The 24,805-nt window shown below is 37.7% G+C and overlaps 1 protein-coding gene across 4 annotated transcripts in view; it reads right to left on the bottom strand.

Annotated features, from left to right (window-relative positions):
- Positions 1–24,353, bottom strand: part of ROCK1 (Rho associated coiled-coil containing protein kinase 1) — a 175,534-nt gene extending 151,181 nt beyond the window's left edge. For all 4 annotated transcript variants that reach the window (XM_042910122.1, XM_042910120.1, XM_042910124.1 and 1 more), the window contains exon 1: positions 23,431–24,353. In XM_042910122.1, coding sequence (XP_042766056.1) covers positions 23,431–23,523 — 93 coding nt within the window. In that variant the 5' untranslated portion in view covers positions 23,524–24,353. The remainder of the gene's footprint in view (positions 1–23,430) is intronic.
- Positions 24,354–24,805: the final 452 nt, after the last annotated feature.

Genomic DNA, 24,805 nt, shown 5'->3' on the forward strand with positions numbered 1-24,805 from the left:
ACCCTGGTAGCAGATCAGACAAAGTCAGTATGAAAGAAAAAAACTACAGACCAGTATCTTTTTTGAATAGATACAAAAGTTCTTAACAAAATATTAGCAAATAAAATTCAACAATATATAAAACGAATTTTACACCAGAACCAACAAAGGTTTATTCCAAAGATACAAGAGCTATTCAATATTAAAAAATCAACCAGCATTATTTACAATAGCCAAGACATGGAAGCAACTTAAGTGTCCATCAATGAATGAGTGGATAAAGAAAATGTGATAAGTCTATTTGTGTACACACACACACACACACACACACACACACACACACACTGGAATATTATTCTACCATAAAAAAGAATGGAATCTTGCCATTTGCGACAACATGGATGGACCTTGAAGGTATTATGCTAAGTCAAATAAGTCAGACAGCGAAAGATAAATATATTATCTGACATATATGTGGAATCTAAAAAACAAAACCCCATAGATACAGAGAACAGATTAGTGGTTGCCAGAGACAAGAGATGGTGGTGGACAAAATGGGTGAAGGTGGCAAAAAAAAAAATACCAATTCCAGTTATGTAAGTCATGGAGATGTAATATACAGCATAGTGACCACAGTTAATAGTACTGTATTGTATGTTTGAAAGTTGCTCAGAGACTGGGGCGCCTGGATGGCCCAATTGGTTAAGCATCCGACTTCGGCCCAGATCATGATCTCAGTTCGTGAATTCAAGCCCAACATCAGACTCTGCACTGACATCTCAGAGCCTGGAGCCTGCTTCACATTCTGTGTCTCCTTCTCTCTCTGCCCCTCCCCTGGTATCTCTCTCTCTCTCTCTCTCTCTCTCTCTCTCAAAAATAATAAACATTAAAAAAAATTCAAAGTTGCTCAGAGAGTGTATCTTAAATGTTCTAATCATAAAAAAAATTCTATGTGTGGTGATGGATGTTAACTAGACTTAGTGTGATCATTTCACAATACAGTATATAAAAACACCTGAACTGGGGCGCCTGGGTGGCTCAGTCGGTTAAGCGTCCAACTTTAGCTCAGGTCATGATCTCACGGTCCGTGAGTTCAAGCCCCGCGTCGGGCTCTGTGCTGACAGCTCGGAGCCTGGAGCCTGCTTCGGATTCTGCGTCTCCCTCTCTCTCTGACCCTCCCCCGTTCATGCTCTGTCTCAAAAATAAATAAACATTAAAAAAATAATTAAAAAAATTAAAAAGTAAAAATAAAAACACCTGAACTATTATGTTATACACGTGAAACTAATGTTATATGTCAATTATACCTCAACTGTTAAAAAGTGAAAAGAAAATATAATTCACTACATGAACAGACTAAAGAAAAAAATCATGGTATCAACAGATACAGAAAAAATGAGAAAATCTAATACTTACTTAAGAGAAGAACTCTCAGAAAAATAGGACTAGAAGTAAATTCCTCAAGTTATGAAAAAAGTTTACAAAAAAAACCCTTAAAATTAATATCAGACTTAAAAGTGAAAGATTATGTTTTCTCTCAAAAATTAAGAACAGGGCAAGGATGTCCTACCTCACCACTCTTATTAAACACAGCTCCGGAACTCATAGCCAGTTCAATAATGCAAATACGGGAAATAAAAGGCATACAGATCAGAATGGAAAAAATAAAATTGTCCATATTTACAGATGACATGATTACTTATGCAGAAAGTCCCAAAGATGCTACAAAACAAAAACATACAAACAAAAACACCTAGAACTAATTAATAAATTCTACAAGGTCATAAGACAAGATCAACATGCAAAAATCAATTGTATTTCTATACATTAACAATGAACATGAAGAAAACAAAATTAAAAATACAATTTCATTTAACTTAAATTTAAAAAAGGGAATATTTAAGTACAAATCTAACTAACAAAACATATAGGACTTATGCTGAAAACCACAAAACACTGATGAAAGAAATCAAAAAAGATCTAAATAAATGGAGAGACATGGTGTTCATGGATTGGCAGACTCAATATTGTAAGGTATATTGTCCCCAAAATGACACAGAGGTTTAACATAATTCCTATCAAACCCCAGGTTTGTGTAGATACAGGCAAGTTTTTCTAAAATTTTATTAGAAAAGCTGAAACAATTTTTAGAAAGAATAATGTGATGAGGCACCTGGGTGGCTCATTGGGTTGAGTGTCAACTTGAGTTCAGCTCAGGTCATGATCCCAGGGTCATGGGATTGAGCTCTGTATCAGGCTCTGCGCTGAGCATTGAGCCTGCTTAAGATTCTCTTTCTCCCATCCTCTGCCCCCTGATCCAATCGTGCTCTCTCTAAAAATAAAAAAATAAAAATAAAAGAATAACATGGAAGAAAAACTACATCCAAGTTTCAAGACTTATACAGCTCTAATAAAAAACAATGTGTGGGGCGCCTGGGTGGCTCAGTCAGTTGAGTGTCCAACTTCGGCTCAGGTCATGATCTCGTGGTCCGTGGGTTCAAGCCCCGCATCGGACTCTGTGCTGAAGGCTGGGAGCCTGGAGCCTGCTTCACATTCTGCGTTTCCCTCTTTCTGCCCCTCCCCCACTCATGTTCTGTCTCTCTCTCTCTCTCTGTCTCTCTCTTTCTCTCTCTGTCAAAAATAAATAAACAGTAAGAAAAATTAAAAAAACAAAACAAAACAATGTGCTATTCATGGAAGGATAGACATATAGATCAATGGAACAGAATAGAAAGCTCAGAAATAGACCCACACCAGGTATAGCCAAATGATTTTTGATAAGGTACAAAAGCAATTCAATGGAGGAAGGTAGCCTCTTCAACAAATGTTGCTGAATAATTGAATATCCATAAAAATAAACCTCAACCTAAACTTCATAACTCCTACAAAACCTTAACTAAATTGGACCACAGATTTTAACATTAAACATTAAGTGTTTTTGTTTTCCATTTTATTTTAATTCCAGTAGAGTTAACAAACAGTGTTAGTTTCCAGTGTACAATACAGTGCAACAATTCTATATATTATGCAGTGCTTATCATGGTTAAATGTACTCTTAATCCCCTTCACCTATTACACTCACCCCCCCACCGACCTCCCCTCTGGGAATGGTGAGTTTGTTCTCTATAGTTAAGCATCTGTTTTTTGGTTTGTCTCTTGTCTTTGTTGTTGTTGGTTTGTTCTGTTTCTTAAATTCCACACATGAGTGAAATCATATGGTATTTGTCTTTCTCTGACTGACTTATTTCACTTAACATTATGCCCTCTAGAACCATCCATGTTGTTGCAAATAGCAAGATTTCATTTTTTTATGTCTGAGTCACATTCCAGTGTGTGTGTGTGTGTGTGTGTCTACACACACATCTTTATCTATTCATCTATCAATGGACACTTGGGTTGCTTGAATATCGTGGCTACTGCAAATGTTTCAATACACATAGGGGTGCACATATCTTCTTGAGTTAAACAGTAGGTTTTTAGGGGAAAAAACCAAAACAGGGTAAAATATCTGATACCCACAATTTACTGAAGACTTCTGAGACAGGACCAAAAAAGAATGATCCATAAAAGAAAAAAATTTTTTGATAAAATGACTATCAAATTTAACAACTTTTGCTTTGTTGCAAAGATCCAAGTAAGAGGATGAAAGGACAAGCAAATACTGTGAAAACATACTTGTAAACCAAACATACCAGAGTACTTAAAGAACTCCCAAAGCTCAACAATAAAACACTATCTGATCAGAAATGGGCAAAAGTTATGAACAGACATTTCACAAAGAGGATATACTGATGGCAAATAAACACATGAAAAGATACCTCATTAGTCATTAAATACATGTAAATTAAAATCATTATGAGATATCATTACACATCCATTGGTACAACTAATATGAAAACAGTTACAATTCCAGTGCTGATGAGGATATAGATGAACTCTCATACACTGCAGGTGGATATATAAAATGGTAGGGCCACTCTGAAAAACAGCAAATATTATATGGCCTACCATTTGTACCCATGGGTATTTATCCTAAAGAAATGAAAACCCTGTCCATGGAAAATCCTGCACATGACTGCTCATAACAGCTTTATTTCTAATAGCCAAAGAAGACAAACAACTAAAATATTTTCAATAGGTGAAAAACTAAACAAACCATAATCTATCCATACCATGGAATAATACTGTCATAAAAAATAACGAACTACTGAAAGATACGACTTGAATGTATGTTAGGTGATGAGTGAAAAATCACCTAACTCATTATGATGAGTGAAAAAACCAATCTCCAAAGGTCACATACTGTATGATTTCATTCTAATAACATTTGTCAAATGATAAAATAGAGATCTCCATCTCTATACTAACAGATTACTGGTTGCCAGGGTTGGGGGGGGCGGTGGGGGAGGGATGGGTAATAACTATGCAGAGGTAACAAAAGGGAGATCTCTGCAGTAATGGAATAGTTCTATGTCTTCTAATGGTTATAGAAATCTACACATGTGAAAAAAATGGCTCAGAACTATAAACACACATTGAATCAATTGCAATTTTCTGGTTGTGGTACTGTACTACAGTTATGTAAAATGTAACCACTGGGGGAAAGGTGAAGGTTGTGCTGGACCTCTCTGCAACTTCCTATGAATCTGTAATTTTTTCAAAACAAAAAGTTAAAAAGAAAAACACAGATAACAATGCCAAAATAACACAGAGGGTAAAATGATCTCACAAAGATTTTTAAAACAGTTATTATTAAAATGCTCCAAAAAATAAGGCCAAACACTCTTGGAATTAATGAAAAGATAGACAGTGTAGTCAATAAAGAAAGAACTAAATGGAAATTTTATACCTTACTTTTTTTTTTTTAACGTTTATTTATTTTTGAGACAGAGAGAGACAGAGCATGAATGGGAGAGGGGCAGAGAGAGAGGGAGACACAGAATCCGAAGCAGGCTCCAGGCTCTGAGCCATCAGCCCGGAGCCTGACGCGGGGCTCGAACTCACGGACCGTGAGATCGTGACCTGAGCTGAAGTCGGACGCTTAACCGACTGAGCCACCCAGGCGCCCCCTAAATGGAAATTCTAAAATGGGAAAACACAATTAACTATAATAAAAAACACACTTGATAAGCTTGACAGCAGCATGGAGATGACTCTGTATACTTGAAGATAATTATGCAATCTTAACAACAGTGAGAAAAAAAAGTTTTAAATGAACAAAGCCTTAAGACCCTGTGGAATGACACCAAAAGGGGGAATATTTGTGTCATCAGAGTCCCAAAAGAACAGAAGAAACAGTATGGTGCAGGAAAAATATTTGAAGAAACAAAGGTTGAAAACTTATCATATTTGCAGAAAGACACAAACCTACTGATTCAGGAAACTTAACAGCACCACAACAGAATAAACCCAAATGAATCCACTTCTAGACACATGCTGAAAACTAAAGACAAAAAAAAAATACTTTGAGAACTACCAGAGAAAAATGGCACCTTACTTACAGCGGAAGACTGAACTGGGTAACTCTACATTTCCCACTTGAAACTATGTGAAAACTGAAACGAAGTGGAACACCATTTTTAAAGTGCTAAAAGAACTGTCAATTCTACAGCCATTGAAAACAACCTGTAAGAATGAAAATGAAGTAATATTCTAACAGGAAGAAAAATATGAGAACTCACAGCCAGCTGACCTGACTGCTGTAAAAGAGCTACACTTGGAGGGAAAACAAACAAACAAACTCCTAAAGGAAGTTCTTTAGACAGAGGGGAAATGATAGAAGGAAACTTGGAACATAAGGCAAGAAAGAAGAGTAAGAGAAATGAAAGACATCTGTTCTTCTCCTATTTAGCTCTTTAAAAGGTTTAACAGCTGAAAGCAAAAATCATAACATTTTCCGTTGGGGTTTTCAACGTCTATAGCTGCAATAACGTAAGACACTACAACAAAGAGGAGGATAAATGGGCCCAACTGGTGGTAAGGTTTTTACTTTACATATGAAGTGGCAGCATACTGACTCCAAGCAGATTGAAAAGTTAAGTACGAATATTGAAATCCCTAGAACAGTAGCCACTAAAAAAACTACACAAAAGATATAATAAAAAACACAAAAGGTAAAATTGAATCCTAAAAAAACATATAAATAACCCAAAAGAAAGCAAGAAGGAAAAAAACAGGAACACAGAACAGGAAAAGAAGCACAAAACAATAAAATGAAAGACTTAAAACCCTAACATATTAATAATTACATTAAATGTGAATAGTCTTAGCACACTTAACATACATTAAAAGATCATCAGAATGGATTTCTTAAATCCATTACATGTTAATAAAAATAACTTTTTTATTAAAACTTGAAGATTTTTTTAAAGTTTATTTATATTTATTTTTGAGATGGGGGGGGGGGGGGGCTACAGGCAGAGAGAGAGGGAGACAGAATCCCAAGCAGGCTCTGCACTGTTAGCACAGAGCCCAATGTGGGGCTCGAAATCGTGGAACTGTGAGATCACTGACCTGAGCCAAAATCAAGAGTCGGACGCTTAACTGACTGAGCCACCCAGACACCCCATGAAAACTTTTTTAATTGATAAGAAGAAATTCATTGCTTTACATTTTTACAAATTTATTTTGGCTAACTACAAGACAGCTCTCAACTAATTCTGCATTTAATCTGTTGGAATACACTGTCTTGGTAGAAGTATGAAAATCTGACTTCACATAGCTATGAGTTAAAGAAGTAAGGAGTATTTTTTAAAAGATTTTATTTTTAAGTAATCTCTACACCAAATGTGGGGCTCAGACTCACAACGCTGAGAACAAAAGTCATGCTCTACTGACTGAGCCAGCCAGGCGCCCCAAGAGTATTTTTACAGCATTTTCAGATAATTATGGAAATTCTTTGCTACAAAACCAAATTTGACAAGTGGTATTTCCTAAAGGTCAGTTGCAATTTGGAATCTTTTATGTTTATTTTGCAACATTAAAATGTATTGGTCTATCTTGCACTTTGAGCAGATCTTTTTAACTCATAAATGATTTTATAACATCATGCATTGGTCATTTAGAAAATATTGGCTCACTGCATTATGAGTTTTTCCAAATGTTGACACATTTCATCATATAATATTGAAAAATCACATTTATCAATGTCATCACCAACCTCACAAGAAAAGTCTTTAGGCCCTGGGAAGTTGTCAAGGTCAGGGTGACAGATACAACTTTCCAAAATTCTTTTAGCTTTCACCTAAAAGCTCTAATTTTATCATTGGTCACAAATATTATCAGTTGTTTTCCAACCTTTATACTTCAAAGTCCAGTTAGCACAGGTCCTTCCCCAGTGACACACACATACACACAGGTAAAGCCAAACATAGACACACATCCTTCATATTTTAAAGGCCATATATTACCGAATATAGCAAGTAAATGGCAGTTCTGTCACGGGTTAATACGTTCACCAAGTTTTTTTTCCCCTTTCTTAAAAGTCAGTTTTATTGAAGTATAATTCATGTAAAGTAAAATTCATCCTTTTCAGGTTTATAGTTCTATGAATCTTGGCAAACACAGTGTGTAAACACCACCACTGTCATCACAATCAAGATATAGAACACTTCCATCACCCTAAATGTTCTCTTGCACCTCCCTTATCCCATCCTCAGCCCCTGAAAAATGTTCAGTTCCATTATAAGATGGTAATCCAAACACAGGGATATCAATTTTTTTGAACATTTTCTCAAAGTCATCCCATATATTATTTCACATCAATTAAGGAAAACATTACTACTGTCTACTGTTAAATCATGTACACAATAGTGTTATCAATCAACACCACTGTAAGTATGCACTTTATTCTACTTCAGATCAACATGTTTCACAGCTTAGACTGCCTACCAACACTCATTTTTCAGGCATGTCAAATCCAACAAAGATATATTTTAGCAGGTAGCTATTTGAATCTTGTAATACAGTGCAGGTTTAGTCAAAGAACTGGCTCCCATCCCTCATCCAGTCAAGTTACAGATCACTGCTTCTAAGATAAAATTTACAGGACTTATTTTCCCCTCCAAACCAGTCAGTAAATACTTATTAAGATCTTTTCCCTACTATTTCATATCTCATCTTTCCCACTTCATTATTTACCAATTCCCATACATTTCAATTTAAATATTTTTCATTTAGTGTATTCTACATATATATATATATATATATATATATATATATATATATATATCCATATCCTCCTAAGTGCTATGGAAACACTTCTCTTTGTGGCATTGGTGTCTACAACTCTGGTGTTTCCACTATACTACAGGGAGTTTGCCATTTACTGGCTATGTGCTGTTAAGCAAATGCATTTACCTCTTCTAAGGTTTAATTTCATTTACAAAGTGGGAATAATTTTTGTTTTTAATGTTTATTTGAGAGACAGAGAGAGAGGCACAGAGAGAGGGAGAGAGAATCCTAAGCAGGCTCTGTGCTGTGAGTGCAGAGCCCAATGTGGGGCTCAAACCCACAAACCACGAGGTCATGACCTGAGTCAAAATCAAGAGTCGGACGCCCAACCGACTGAGCCATCCAGGTGCCTCTGAATGTGCAAAGTCTTATAAAAATGATTATTACTGGCTTTTGGTCCCTCATCCAAAATTCATGTGTCAGGGGGGAAAAAGAACCCACCTATATCTTTATCCAAGCCACTATGTTACCCCCTAGAATAGATACAGCTTAAAAGCACAGCACAGGACCCAACAAAGGGGCTTGAAATCACAAACGGTGAGATGATGGCCTGAGTCAAAATCAAGAGTCGGTCACTTAACTGACTGAGCCACTGAGGCACCCCCCACAAAATCTGTTTTTTAAGTATAGTAAACTATTCTTTTACAGCCTATTCACAACTAACAATTTCTTCGTAAGTTCCTAAGAAAATGCAGGTCCTTTCCTTCTGGCAAAGGGACAAGGTACTAGGGAGTTACCACGATGATTGAGGGTAACACTTCATTTGGATTCGTTATCGAATTTCATTCTCTTCCCCCCCCTCCCAAAACAGATCAAACAAAACCAACTTTTTCAGAAAATGCTCATTCTCCTTCATATAACCTGTTTTTTCTTAAACCTTATTTTAAAAAAGAGAAAATAATTTCTTAAATGGGAGGCAACTGTTTCTATCTAATCCTACTTTGGTTTATTTTTGTTTTCCTCACAGTAGATACCCAAATGAGATATATGCAGGAGACATAATGTCTGGCTACTTGGCAACTATTCAGTTCTTCCCAAATCTGGCTATGCAATCACCTAGGCCCTGTCAAGAACACAAATTTCAGCATACTTATATCTCCCAACTCCAATTCTCATATGGCAGGGCTGTGGTGAAGCCTGCAAGAATCTGTATTTGGTTTTGATGTGGCTGATCCATGAACAGGAATTTGGAAAATTTTCAGTATGTCACCCAAAGATTTAACATTAGGGGTGCCTGGGTGGCTCAGTCGGTTAAGCTTCTGACTTTGGCTCAGGTCATGATCTCACAACTCGTGGGTCCGAGTCCCGCATCAGGCTCTGTGTTTTGGATTCTGTACCTCCCTCTCTCTCTGCCCCTGCCACGCTCATGTTCTATCTCTTTCTCCTTCAAAAATAAATAAACATTAAAAAAAGATTTAACATTAAAGGCAAAGCACCTTACAGGCATCCTTCCATCAAAGGATCAGATGTTATCCCAGTTGTAGTCTTAAGCTGTCAGTCTTTGGCAACTAGTTGGCAATACTTATTTTAAGTCTAGTGTCAGATAACTTAACAATTCAGTAAAAAATTCATTTCCAAAAAATCTAAAGAATAAACTATCATTACTTGGGATTCTTCTGATGAGGAATCTCTACCTAATGTAGTAGAGACTATTTGGGACTGCCCAGCATGTCATTGCCCTTTCTCATGATAACTGACCTCCAATTTCTACCCCTCCCTCGTGCAACTCTAATATATCTTGATATAAGGTGTCTTACCCCCCAAACTGAGACTGGAGTACATGATGAAAGCCTAAGCTTATGATGATACTATTCTTCTGACTATTGTGATTGGTTCATATATGGGCACATAATCTGAGTTGGCTAAATCAGTTAGAAACTCTATTTGAAGGGCAGAAGAAAAGATTTTTGCTTCCCACTGCATCTGAACAAATAGAGATGGAAGCTACTGGCAATCATCCTACAATCAAAATAAATTATCTACCTCAGGAGAAAAACCATACTAAAGAAGCAGATCTGAAAAACCAGCACCCAATCACATCATTTGAGTCCTGAAAAAGAGACATTCCTGAAGCTAAAATCTACCTATGAAGTATTCAGAGGCAATAAATGTCCTTCATTGCTTAACCTAATTTGACTTGAATCAAAAGATTCCTGGTTAATACAAAAAAAAAGGAGTAGAAATCTCTATAGGCCCTTTACCTTCAATTCACAAAATCCAGTAGTACTCTGAAACAATTATAAGAAGAAAGAAAGGGGCAGGGGCTGAATTTCAATGCTACCATTACAAAATAAGCCCACTGCTTTTATTTAGATTATAATTATAATTCATTTAGTTATAATAAATAACTTACTCTAAAACTATCCAAGAAAACCTATCTGACACTAATAACTTCTTCCTTCGACTCAGAAAGATGGTAGAAACTACGGGCACAGAGTTGACTAGGGTAATGCCAAAAAGCCAGTTAACAACCTGGAGTGGCAAGACAAGCTCCTACAGGCAAAAAACTTTGGGCCAGATAAGCACAGGGAATGAAGGTAAAAGGGACCAAGGGGCAGTCATTTATCATCAGCTTACAGCATTGTTTTCATGAGATTTCAAACTCTATAGATCATCACATTTAATACCCACCACTACCTTATGAAGTAAATTATTTTTTAATATTTATTTTTGAGAGACAGAGAATGAGCAGGGGAGGGGCAGAGAGAGAAGGAGACACAGAATCCGAAGAAGGCTCAGGGTCTGAGTGTCAGCGCAGAGCCTGATGCAGGGCTCAAATCCCCAAACTGTGAGATCATGACCTGAGCCAAAGTCAGACGCTTAACTGACTGAGCCACACAGGAGCCCCTGAAGTAAATTATTATTAACTCCATTAACTCCATTGTATAGTTTGAAGAAATGGCTGTTGTAAAGAGTTTAAGTGACTGATCCAAGGTCACAGAAAAGAAGAAAGGGAGAAGGGATGGTATAATAGACATCTCTTATTGTTTGCCCTGTCCCACTGCCCTCATTTTTCTGGAAACTACTTCCCCATTCTCATAGTTCTCAAGTGATCCTACCCTCTTTATCACAAATAGTTAGTCTAGGGATAGGCCCTGACCCAAACCAAACTAATGAATCTCTTGCTTCAGAGCTGTCTGGATTTGAGATTTAAAGATCTGAAGTCAGTGGTTAAAGCTGAAGCTGTTAGATATAAAGCTCCAGTGCTCTGGGCAGCCATATTTTCCACAAGTGACTAACACAATCAGAGAGAATGACAACACAAAGAAAGAATAAGAAAGTAAAGGGAGAGAGCCATGATTGCATTTGAGGCCCAAGTTCTAGTTCTTACTTCATGAAGCTCAACTGAATCTTTTGAGATCAGGTTTCCCTGAATCTATAAATTCTTCTTGCCTAGGAAAATTCAAGTTGAGTTCTATCGTGTATAACTGTCAGAGCCTTAACTAATTCAGAGGGAAAGAACAGGAATACAGGGATGAGGGGATAATCATTCACAAAAATCAACAAGTATTAATTAAATAATAATGCCCAGAATTATACTGAGCCCTGATTAGCCCTGAAATTCTGATTACAGAGGTAAGAACAACACTCAAGGCAGACTCATATAAGATAGCTGTGATCAACTACAAGACAGGGGTGCCTGGGTGGCTCAGCTGATTAAGTATCCAACTCTTGATTATAGCTCAGGTCATGATCTCACAGTTGTAGAGATTGAGCCCCACCTGCTTAAGATTCTCTCTCCCTTAGTCCCTCGGCCCCACTCATGCTCTCTCTAAAATGAAAAATAAATAAACTACATGAGACAGTTACAAATACTGTAAGAGTTCAAAAAAGAAAACTACATTATAACATAGTTATGACTTATGTTAGGCAATAAAGATGAGAAAGGAAATTGGTGAAGAGAATATAGAGGAAAGATATGGCCTGGAACTGTGAGAACAAACGTTGGGAAAAGCAGTAGAAAGTAGAAAGTGAAAAAATCCGGGGGCGCCTGGGTGGCTTGGTCGGTTAAGCGTCCGACTTCGGCTCAGGTCATGATCTCACGGTCCGTGAGTTCAAGCCCCGCGTCGGGCTCTGTGCTGACAGCTCAGAGCCTGGAGCCTGTTTCAGATTCTGTGTCTCCCTCTCTCTCTGCCCCTCCCCTGTTCATGCTCTGTCTCTCTCTGTCTCAAAAATAAATAAACGTTAAAAAAAAAAAAAATTAAAAAAAAAAAAAAATCCACCTGGACCAGACTATTTTGGAGAATAACAGGAAGTAAGGTAAGCTAAATAGGTAAGCTAAGACCACATGACAAAAAGCACTAAAGTTAAGAAAATGAAAGATATAGTATGGACTATATAGGCAAACTGCTAGGATGTCCCACTAATACAAGAATGTTGGGTTAAAAGTCTGGACTTGGGTAGGGCAGCAATAACAGAAAGCAAAGATAAGACTCAAAAAATATCTCAAATGAAGAACCCCATTCTACTGTTCTCCCAAGTTTATAAGCAGTATTTCTAACTACAGTGGAAACGTCATCAAATCTATAATATAAAGGTAAAGAAAAAAGTAACTATTAACACCTGGATATAAATTATTTCATTTAATCCTCATAAGTAAAACCTATGAAGTAAATATTATCATGATTTTCATTTTGCAGATTTAATATAAGAAAGTTAGATACTTGTCCAAGATCACAAAACTAAATAAAAAGCTGGCCTGTGGTATAGGGAGGTGGATAATAATACACTTGGTCAGCACAAAAGTCTTCTTTCCCAGGACAAATTATAAAGATTTACAATGATGACAATGATGATGATGATAATGATAGCTAACATCTACTAAATGCTGGGAACTATGCAAAGCATGTTACATGCATTATCAGATTTAATACTCTTAACAGCCCTGTAAGAGTTTATGATTAATCTTATTTGAGGATGATGTGTTTGAGGTTTAAAAAAGTCAAGAACTTTACCCAACAATCACTAAGTTGTACACTTGAAACTAATATAAAATTGTGTGTCTACTATGCTCAAATTAAAAAAAAAAAACAAAAAAAAAAACAAAAAACTTTACCGCAAGTCACAAGGCTAATAAATGGCTGACCTGAGTAGGATTCAAAATCAGACAGTCTGACTCCAGAGCATGCTCTTAACCATTAGGCTATACTGCCTCTATGATTACAGATTACTAGAAATAAGCAGAGGAAATGCAATTAGGTTGAGATAAGTAAACACTTTCAGAGTGGATGATAAAAATTAGAGAAACATTTTCTTTGTCCCACTGCTAAAGGAACAGTGAAATTTAAGCAATCAATGAAAGAAGAAATAGAAATGTGTATCTAAAACAGAATTTCTTAATAACATTGGAAATTTAAATAAACTTGTATCTAAAGACAAATTAATCTGGACAGGGTTTCAATTAGTAAATTTTGTATTATACTCCTAAAGAAAACTAAAGTTCAGGGACTGGGTATTATCTGTCCGAGGCCAATACAACTTTTCAATATATAATGTACAGAGTCAATTAGATGAATACAACTTAAGGCATCAGTTCCCCCAACCCCACCGCATTCAGCTCAGTTTTTCTTTCACTATATCATACCCACATTCTTAGAAATCAAACAAATGTGTAATTCTGTTAGTATTGTTAGAAAGATTTTTCATGTAAAAGAAATACAAACTCAAAGTGATGATAAACTGAGATTGGAATTATCAGTATAAAGAATGTTTTCTTCTTTTCAAAAATAATATTTCATAGTTCTATTCATTAAACAAGAACAAGAAGCAATTTCAACCCAGTAGCAGTGAATACTCCTATAATCCAGATTGTGGTCTCAAAGTATCATTCCCCACTAAAAGGAAAAGTAATGGCTGACTTCCAAGTCTGGGGTAAGAAATGTACAATATGAGCCTGGGCATCTTATTATACAAAAAACAAGGAAGCTCTACCAAAGAGTACTAGAGTCATATACAAATCAGATGGGAACCAATGTAGAGACTCCCATTAGTCAAAGGACAAACTGAGCATCAAATAAGGATGACAAAAATCGACTGAAACACACTAAATTTTTTTAATGTCTTCCATAATGATCCTAAAAATAAAAAACAAAACAGAGGGAGGAATGGATGGATGGATGTATGGAGGGAGGGATGCTGACTGGGTAATATCTTGTTTACTGACCCTTAGAGACTGGTTCAATGAGTTCTTTTGCATACTAGCTTTTCAGGCAATGGGAGACCACAGTAGGAGACTATAAGGTAGGAGGTCGATAAAGGCAGGGGATGTATTCTCCTGGTTCTCTCACTGCCAGATCAACATGCTTCTCTCTATTTGAAATCACAGCCCCTGTCAGATATTTCATGGTATGCAAATAGCCCGATAGATGATGAGTGAAAGTTCTTAAATTCATAAGTTCTCTTAACAGGAACAAACAGAGGGTTACTGGAGAGGTTATGAGAAGGGGGATGGGCTAAATGGGTAAGGGGGATTAAGGAATCTACTCCTGAAATCATTGTTGCACTATATGCTAACTAATTTGGATGTAAATTATAAAATTAAAAAAAGAAATACATAAGTTCTCTTAACAGAAGAATTATAGCTAATAAATGTAAAAGAAATGATAGAATTAGAAAGTCATTATTTTGCTATCTTTAGTGAAATAATTGACTCAATGAAGACCACAAATGGATGGAACCATTAGGTAAAAGGATAATGAAGGATTTTACAAAGGAAATTATTATAGGCTATTACCACCTGAACACATTAATCAACCTTAGCATCACTAAGGGTGGGTCAACCAGGTATTATATGCCTCTTGATGTGAAGCAAAAGAAAACACAATCTATGGGGCGCCTGGGTGGTTCAGTCAGTTAAGGGTCCGACTTTGGCTCTGGTCATGATCTCACGGTGAGTTCGAGCCCCACATCAGGCTCTGCACTGACAGCGTGGAGCCCGCTTGGGATTCTCTCTCTCCCTCTCTCTCTTACCTCTGTCCCATACTCGCTCTCTCAAAATAAACTTTAACAATAAAAAAGAAAACATAATTTATGAAATACTCTTGACTAAAAATTTGTAATAATTAAAATCAAGCCTTTAGATCTAACTACCAATTTACAGGAAATATGGAAGATGCAGGAGCAAATTAAATCACATTACAAGAAAACAACAGAAATCCAGAATGTTAAACACTGTACGGTACCAATGACCCAGTTTTTTTCAGCAAGACAATGTGGGGGTGAGGGGTAGACAAGACAGAGGGGGAAAAGACTGAACCACACAATAAAGAGACTTGAAAGACCTAACCAACAAAAGCAACATGTGGGCTTTGGATCCAGATTCTAATAAAGCGACTGCAAAAAGCACATTGTTTTATATGACCAGATAAATATGAATAAAACTGGGAATCAATGGTACCAAGAAGCTTTTAATTTTGTTAGACATGATAATGGCCATGGTGGCAATGAAGAAAACATTCTTTGTTTTTTTAGAGATACTTACTAAAGTATGTAGGGGTGAATGAAATGATTAGTATCTAGAATCTGGAATTTAAAATATTTTGGCAAGAAAAAAAGTATTTTGGCAAGTAAAAGGGTGATTGTTGAAGCAAGTGTGATAAAATTTTGAAAACTGAGAATCTGGGTAATGGGAGTTCACTATACTATTTTCCCTACTTCTGTGTATGTTAAAATTTTTCATTTACAAAATTACCAAATAAAACAAAAATAAATGTTCTTTCCACCATAACGATAGTTTCCAAACTTGAATATGTCTAAGAATCCACAACCCATGCAGGATCCTAGGACTCATCCCAAAAAATTCTGATTTTGTTTGTCTGGGCATGGGCCCAGATTCCATTTTTAACAAGTTCTCGAGCGAATCTGATACAGACAATCTACAGACACATATCTGAGAATTATACATATAGACTACTTTACCACAAGTCTTTAAATATATCCCAAGCCTTAAAGGAAAGGTGTGATCATACCTCTTACCTCCCCTTTAAGCCTTACCCCACTCCTATCTGCTCAAAATTTACCCTTTCCCTGAGACTACCAGTTCTATGAAAGCAGGATCCCTGTTTGAACTCACCATGGTGTCCCCATCTGAGTGCCTAGTACACAGTACACCATATAAACATTTGCTGAATGAATGAATAACAGCAGAGAAAAGGGAAGACTTAAAACTCAGGAGCACTATTTCAAAATGAATTCCTCTGAGATAAAATGTCAATTTCTTTCCAAAAGTCGATATAGGAGCATGGAGTAAAGACTATAAAGTATGAGAATAACAGTAAAATAAAAATAAAATAAACATAAATAGGGGCGCCCGGGTGGCTTAGTCGGTGGACTGTCTGACTCTTGATTTTGGCTCAGGTCACGATCCCAGGGTCATGGGATCAAGACCTGCACTGGGCTCTATACTTTACATGGAGCCTGCTTAAGATTCTCTCTTTCTCTCCCTCTCTCTCTCTCTCCCCTTCTTTCTCTCTCTCTCTCCCTCCCTCCCTCCCTGCCACTCTCCCTCACTCGTCCTCTCAATAAATAAATAAACAAAATTTAAAAATAAACAAACATAGTAATAAAGAAGGGACACAGGTTAGCAAACCTTCTAAAATAAGACACAAATTTAAAAAAGTATAAGACAACTTCTCACTTCTCTGAGACATCAATTTTGAACATTAATTTGAACATCTAACACCCCACTAACTCTTTAGAAACTACAGTGAAAATGTACTTCTGTATTTCACAATCCCAAACAGGGAGGGCAGGTATATTAGAGAAATAAACTACATGTATACAATTTAATGGATATGCAAATAAGTAACTCAATTACCACCTTCTTTGTTCAAAAAGTACAAACCTCTATAAAGTTATGAACACAAGTCACAAATGCAAAAATAAAAAAGTGCCAAATATAACAATTAACACTTTAGGATGATCTTCTATGGCTATATAAAACTTGTTGCAAAAATAGCACTTACCAAAGATAATTACTATTCTTATATTTCTACCCTAACACCATTTAACTTTTAAATTCTATCTCTTAAATAATGAATCAATGACACAACTTTTTAAGGTTTTTATAGAAGTATAATAAACAAAGACTCAGAAGTTTTAGAGACACAGTGGGTATCAGCAACTATATGGCCCAACTCTTCATTCTACAAATGGGGAAACTGAAACCTAGATAAGAAAAAAGATTTACTTGGTCACACAGAGAATTAAGAGCAAAACAAGTTTATGACAATGCTCTGAATTTTCAGTCCAGAGGGTTTTTTTTCAATATAAAACATTTTCCATTGTGAAATGCAACACTATCTGTTCATCTTCTTGTACATACACGAGTGTGGTATCCATCAGCTATGCTCTATAGTTAAACTAAATGGATGTACCTCTTTTTCAGTGAGGATGGGAATGGGGAAGTAGAGCTACTTGACTATCTTCAGCGACAGAACTCCATGTGTATATTTCCTGACGTGGGGTTTTCTGTCATACGTGAAAACAATCTCTATAGTTTTTACCATATACACACAGTAACAAAACTTACAATTATGAACTAAAACTAAACTGAAAAGTTATGCAAAAACTAAAACTGAGAATTTACTCTTTGTTCATTACAAAAATTTTTTATGTGGTTCCTTCTTCTGGATTAAAAACATTTCTGACTCAAGAGATTAATGAATGGTCCAATTCATGTCTCAGCTGTTACTCTGAGCCACCTCTCTATACACCCACAGGGTTACTTGTAGTGCAAGAGGGCCTATTTACAGAGCACATACTGAAAGTATAACAGACACAGAAAGAGGACAAGATAAGAACTCAATCTCCATAAACTAGCTCCAAACTGCCTTTCTTATAAATATAAACCCTTGGCACAAAGTAGGTATGTTATAAGTCATGACTAAATGAATAAACAGTCTCCAAAGTCCCTCCCCATTCTACAGAATCCCATTTAAATATCTCCATTTTCAGTTACAACTGGTTTAGACACTTCAGTAAAGTACAGCTGGATTATGAATTTATGGGTATGGCTTGAGGTGCCAGCATTACTCTGTACTTACAGAAGACAATAAATATCAACTTCTAGCCTAAGCGCCGTAACATATAACAGGAATACTATAAATATGATGAAGTAGTTACCAATTCACAAATGCTTACTAAATGCCATATGCTCTGATAATTGTTTAGTCTGTATTATTTAACCCTTACAACAATCTAGTAGTATTATCCCCCTACTTTCCTAAAGATAAAATAAACTCTGGAGGTAAAAATAATTCACCTAAAATCATCTAGCAAGTACATGGCAGAGCCTACATTTGAATCCAAGTTTAAGAGCCTACCCAAAGATTCGCTCAATGGTGTAATTTGTTTTTGTTATTTTTTTTTAATTCTTGCGACATATTAACATCAAAACAGTCTGGTCAAGGGGCACCTACATGGCTCAGTTGGTTAAGGGCCCAACTCGATCTTGGCTCAAATCATGATCTCACAGTTTGTGATGTGAGCCCCATGTCAGGCTCTGCACTGAAAATGCAGATCCTATTTGGGATTCTCTCTCCCCGCCCCCTCTGCGCCCCTCCTCTTGAAATAAATAAATGAACTTTAAAAACAGTCTCATCCAAACCAAGCAGATATGCAATTGACACTGATAACACCCATTAACTCATAAATTATGAACAGTGACATAGTGTTTTAGGCTCAAGGATTTAATGACCTCAGGTCTTTTTATTTCACTAATATAACCCCAAATGTGATCAATTCAACTGGTAGGATGCACAGAGAGATTAGAGAGCAATAATCTAGACTGTGGAACGCTAGCCAAAATCTGTTGAAATAATCCAACATGTGGCATAGGATTGTTTAAATTCAAAACAAAAATTCCAGGTGAGTGACAAAGACAGTAGTGATGTCAATGACCAATAAGTGTATGGAAGAAATTTTATTTTAGAATATAAGGAATTTTCATGACATCCAAGTATAGGTGCATAGTGGACAGTCAGACACTGAGGATTTAAAACCAGAAAAAAAAAGACTGAAAAATAAAGACTTGGATCTCATGGGCATAGAGATGACAGTGGCTGAAGCTGTAAGAATGGATGAAATTCCAAGACAGTGAAGAAAATGATAAGCATTACAAGACCAAAGATTAAGACAGAAAAAGAAGTCAGCAATGAAAAGACAGGAAAGTAGTACTAGGTTAGGAAGCCAAAGAAAAGACAATTTAAAGAAAAACTCAAAAACGAACACCTGAAACTTTGTTTGCGTATGCCTCCCACATTCTGAAAAACTGACTAATGAAAAATGGTGGTAACAAGTATGTAGGAAGGGAACAGCAGTGTTAGAACTCAGTATGCACTGTTCAACTAATATTGGTTCCCTTCCCTCCATTCTACCCACTACTGCTGTACCTCCACCAGCAAACAAAAACTAGAAAAAATGGTTATGCTCTTAATTGCATCCGGAAGCAGTAAGCTAAACATGCTAAAGGCAAGATAGCTGTATTTTCAAGAAATGCATGTCACACTTCAAGACAAATATATACCTAACGCTCCCACCCAACTACCTTTGTTTTTCTTTTTTAATTTACAAACCATATCCATTTTCCCCCTTTGGAAATTTAGACTTAATAGAGGTACTCAAAAACATTAAGAAATTGTTAATAAGCCCTGGATAAAATAATTGTAAACTTAAAGAAAAAGCAGGAAAAAGGAAAACAGCTCGTGATAATCATTATAAACTCTAACATGGACAGTAAGAGAACCATTAAGATACTGGAAAGAATGTGACTTAGAGAAAACCAAGGTTGAGTGATTTGGATGCTCTAGAAAATAAGTGAATAGTTACCATAATATTATCTTAGGATCTGCAGACTATTTAAGCATTCATATTTGCAGTATGAAAAACAGACTTAATCTAGTTCTTAAATTATATGTGTTCAAGAAAAGGTTGGATAGCCACTTAACAGGGCATTTTCCAGCTACATTATTTTATAACTACTAATATTCATCATTAAGACCTCAACAAAAAAAGCTGTTTTGTAAGATGGTTTAAAAGAGATCTGCCAGCAAACTCTTTTGAAACCAAAAGTTTTGGGAACTTTGTGAAGAATGGACCTATTCAAGTAAGTGCAGAACAAACATAATTCAGTAACTTTATTTTTTGATATTACAAAAAAAAAAAAAAAACCCCTAGAACATGAGTGCCGCAAATGGCACACAATACATACTCAATAAATACCACTTAAATAAATCAACAAAGGCCAAAATAATAGAGAAAAGCAATTAGTTTAAAAGGGCTTTCCTCCCTACAATACAAGAGACATCCAAAGTCCAGACAGGGAAGAAGAGTTAAGAACAGACTCACTGAAAAAAGGTGAAGTTACCTGAGAAGTCATTCTGAATGGTAGAATGAATGAATGAATACTTAATGATAAACATAAAATACCATGCCAAAAAAAAAAAAAAAAAAAAAAATCAGGCTAGATACTACAAAACTGGAAAAAGGATCTGTCTCCAAAGAAAAATTCAATCTTTACCGACTTCAGATTAATACGGTAATAAAATTTCAGTAACTATCGATGAACAATTATGAAACCAAATAGAAAAAAGGGCCAAGATTGTAAGACTACAGGAGGGGAAAAAAATCTGTCCATTGACTATTTTCTTTTTCAAAATGTTATTTTACAAGTCTTGGGCTCCAAGATACCAGGCTGTCCTAAGTCTGAAAAGGCCTTGATTGCCTACTTTGACTCTTCCTCTTTTTTCAACTTTCATCTTTTACCCTTAATCATTATATCAATTTCAACTTGCATCTCTGCACAAATGATTTCCAAATTGTTATCTTTAATTATGAGCTCAGTTTCCTATCTCCAATAGTCTTCAGATCATTTCTTTGTGGTTAGCCCACTATACTCTAAAACACAAGTCTGAAATTGAACTTATCTACTGCCTATTCTTCCCAAGAGATATCCAAACCCAACTTTGTTTTCACCAGTCTCCCTATAACCTACCTTCAAAATTTTTAGAATCCTCTACCTTCTCTAGCTCTGGTTCCCTCTTCTCTCCAACCCTGCTAATCAATCAAGTTCCATTAATTCTTCCTTTCCCATTTTAATTCCTCAATTTGGGGCTTCAATAATTTCTGTACTATTAATTTAAGAAGCCCCCCAATCTCAACCCATCTCCAGTCTTTTTTCACACACTGCATCCTGCATATAACTAACAGATTCATCTTCATTCATCCTGGAACAGTCTCATTTACAAATATTTTAATAGCCACAACATACTGAAGAAAATCTAAACTCTTGTAGCCTAGCAATAAAATCCTCCACACTCTAACCCCAATCTGTTATTTCCAACTTTATCTTCGGTTCCCCTAAACATCTCATAGCCAATTCATCCCCACCCTCTATTCATGTTATCCTCTACTCCCTCTCTGAATGCCCTCCACCTAAATCCTATCCACTCATCATAAAGCATACTCTGGCCCTCTCAACACACAGTGATTTCTTCCTTTCAATAACCAAGAGCTTGTATTACCTGTACCAATTATTTGAAATCCATCACACATTTTTTTCAAATTTTAAAGTGTTCTGTTTTGTTTCTGTATATGTATGTGAGTTTAGGTCTTGGTTTTCCTAAATAGATTGAATTTTCAAGTAAAGAATCCATGACCTCTACTTCTTTGTATCTTCCCACATTTCAATAAATCTGTGAGGTTCCCCTAAATGAAACTGAGGCAAGAGGCTATAAGACAACTTAACAACAACAAAAAAAGCTACTAAGCCCTCCCTATACTACTGTTTCATGGAATGAGACCAAAAAGCAAAATAGAATCAAAGATACATGGAAATTGGGTAAAATATTAAAAGAAAATTTGGACTTCTTAAAACAGACAGATACTCCTAGTAGAAAGATGTGTTGTTCTAATTTCTTCCACTTCTCTCATTCAATAAAATGTTTTAAACTGTATTAAGTATCCACCATCCTGTTTCTCAATATGAAGAGCATCCATAACGTAGGTGAGACATTTCAAAAACATAAACCACAAGACTTTCATTTCACAGTCAAGGATGCTTAGAGTAATTCTGAAAACTTTGGGGAGAAACTTTCTTGTAAAACAGGACACGTTTAAAAATCTGCACAGGTATTTAGAGTAACTAAAATGCATGTTAATATTAAATGATCTACATAATTTTCCTGATTCATGAGATTTTTAAATATGATTTCTCTGAATGGCATTATTTTGTTCAGCTAATCTTAATCCCAAATATTGTACATATCTAACATTAATTCTCTGAGGAGGCTGTAAATAACTATCCATATAGATATACTCCCTGAAACTTTAGAGATTATGTGTTTTTGTTTGGACTAAAGTAGAATCATAAATAACTTTTAGTTGTTCAGCAAAGTAAAAGAAGAAATTCACTTGCAGAGTTTGCAACTATTAGTATCAGGGAAAATAGACAAAACTTAAAAACTCTACCTACAGATAACTACGTTATCAACTACTGAGAAATCTTTAAAATTTTGCCTTTTATTTCATAAAAACTTATTTAGAATGTTTTAAAAGTGACAGTGGTTAAGCACACCACCATCAAAAAAGGCAGTTATAATATCTGTGCGATACTTTTGTAATAAACAATACTGTAAAAGAGTTAATACTGTGATGACCTATCATCAGTTACCTTAGGTTTTTAGACTTAATAGTCCATCAAAAAGTTCCTCCAGATTCAAGTCACCTATGACATTTTGGCTCAAAAATCACTTCCTCAATATCGATTCTCCATTGTCACTTTCAAGTCTAAAAACTAAACCCTTAAGGAGCTAAATCGCTCTAAGTGGAAAGTAGTCTTTCCAGCATTACTGTCAAACCGATCAAAAAGATTAATACTACTAAGATCATCATTCAACAAACTATATACGCAATAACTGATGTGGTAACTTTTTATGTGATGCCTGAAATAGAGGTTTATAAGTATCTTTTGGATAATGATGAACTGAGTCAGACCTAAGAGTTCAGAGAGTAGTTAGCACAGAGCCAGTCCGATGATAAATAAGGACACGGGAGGAGATTTTAGTAGTGCTCCAAAGGCTCTTCAGGAAAAACGGCAGATTTTGATGTTTTCCAAGATTATGCACACCTGAAACTTTATTTTGCAAATAACTAGACTGAATGCAAGAGGAAGGCAAATATATACAGAACCCCAGACAAGCAAAAGACAACAGTGCTACTCACCAGCAAACAATCCGAATTCACTTCCGATTTGGGATCCCGCAGCAGGTTGTCGATTTTTTCAAACCGAGTCTCAAAACTGTCCCCAGTCGACATGTTGCTGCTACTGTGACAATACCTTCGTACCAGCAGCACCAGCAGCGGAAAGCAATTTCAACCAACTTCCTCCAGCGGTGGGTTCGCAGCCGCGGGGCGGAGGAGCCGGAACCTCAGGGTCACCAGGTGCGCCCGGTTCCCTCTCCTTCCCCTCACTGAGGGGATCTCCGCTGTCCAGACCCCGGGCCGGGGGCAACGGCGACCCACAGCCGCTCCGACGCCCAAAGTCGCATCCCACCCGGCAGCCCCTCACGACAGCCGACAGCGCCGTCGCCACCAGCCTTGTCGCTCCGGCGAGGTGCTTCAGCTTAGCGGGCCCCAGCCGCCTTCGCCATGGAGGGTTCCCCGTCCCGAGATGGGTCGGAGGGGAGAGAGAAAGAGAAGCAGGGTGGAGACTCCTTTGGGCAGCAGGGGAGGGAGAAGAGGAAAGGCGAAAACGAAGGGCGGGTGCGGAGCTGTGCCAGCTGCCGCCGCCGCTTGGGCCACGGGCCCGGCCCGCTCCACTCTGAAGTGCTGTAGGCGGTCTAGCCCCGCATCCCCGGCTTTACTTGGCGCGGCCCCGACGCACCGTACCGACTCAGCCAAGAGGTGGTCCCCACGGGATAGCCTCACTCTCCCATTTTGTCCGTCGCTGCTGGGGCTGCTACCGCGGTGTCCGGCGGGGCAGGGCGAGGTCGGTGCCCGATGGAGACTTAGGAGAGGAAGGCTAGAGAGCTCGCGGTGAGGAAGACGAGAGTCGGGTCCCGGCGCTGCTTGATGGGGGAGATTCTGGGAGGGGCTGCGTCCCCTGCTCCGGAGAGGGCGAGTCGCGGTGGCGAATGCCTGGGGGGGGGTGGGGCGAGGGGGGCCGTGAGGGACTAATATGTCCGCCTTCCTGTTCAAACAAACGGAGACCGCCGGCGCGGAGTGCGCATGCGGGGCGCGGACGCTCGGAAGGAGAATCGGCTCGGCGCCGCGCGCGCGCGCGCGCACGCCGGCGTCTCCGCCGGGCCGGGCAGGGCCGGGCGGGGCGGAAGGAGGGGCGCGCCCGAGGCCTCTCAGGCGGGCTGGGAGGAGCGGACTGGGTGCGGCGGCCGGCCCCGCCTTCGCCCCGGCAGGCTCTGAGGAGCCCAGCAAAGCTTTGGACCGGTAGAGGAGGTCGGAGCCGGAGGAGGGTGAGCCGGCGGGGTTGCAGCGGAGCTCTTGCTGCCTTTGGTCGCGTCCTGGCAGCTGCCTCACTTCTGCTTCCTGTGGGCTGCAACAGCGGTCCGGGGCTTTCTGACAAGAAAGAAAGTGTGCTTGT

Source organism: Panthera leo, chromosome D3, assembly GCF_018350215.1.
Source record: "Panthera leo isolate Ple1 chromosome D3, P.leo_Ple1_pat1.1, whole genome shotgun sequence".
NCBI lineage: Eukaryota > Metazoa > Chordata > Mammalia > Carnivora > Felidae > Panthera > Panthera leo.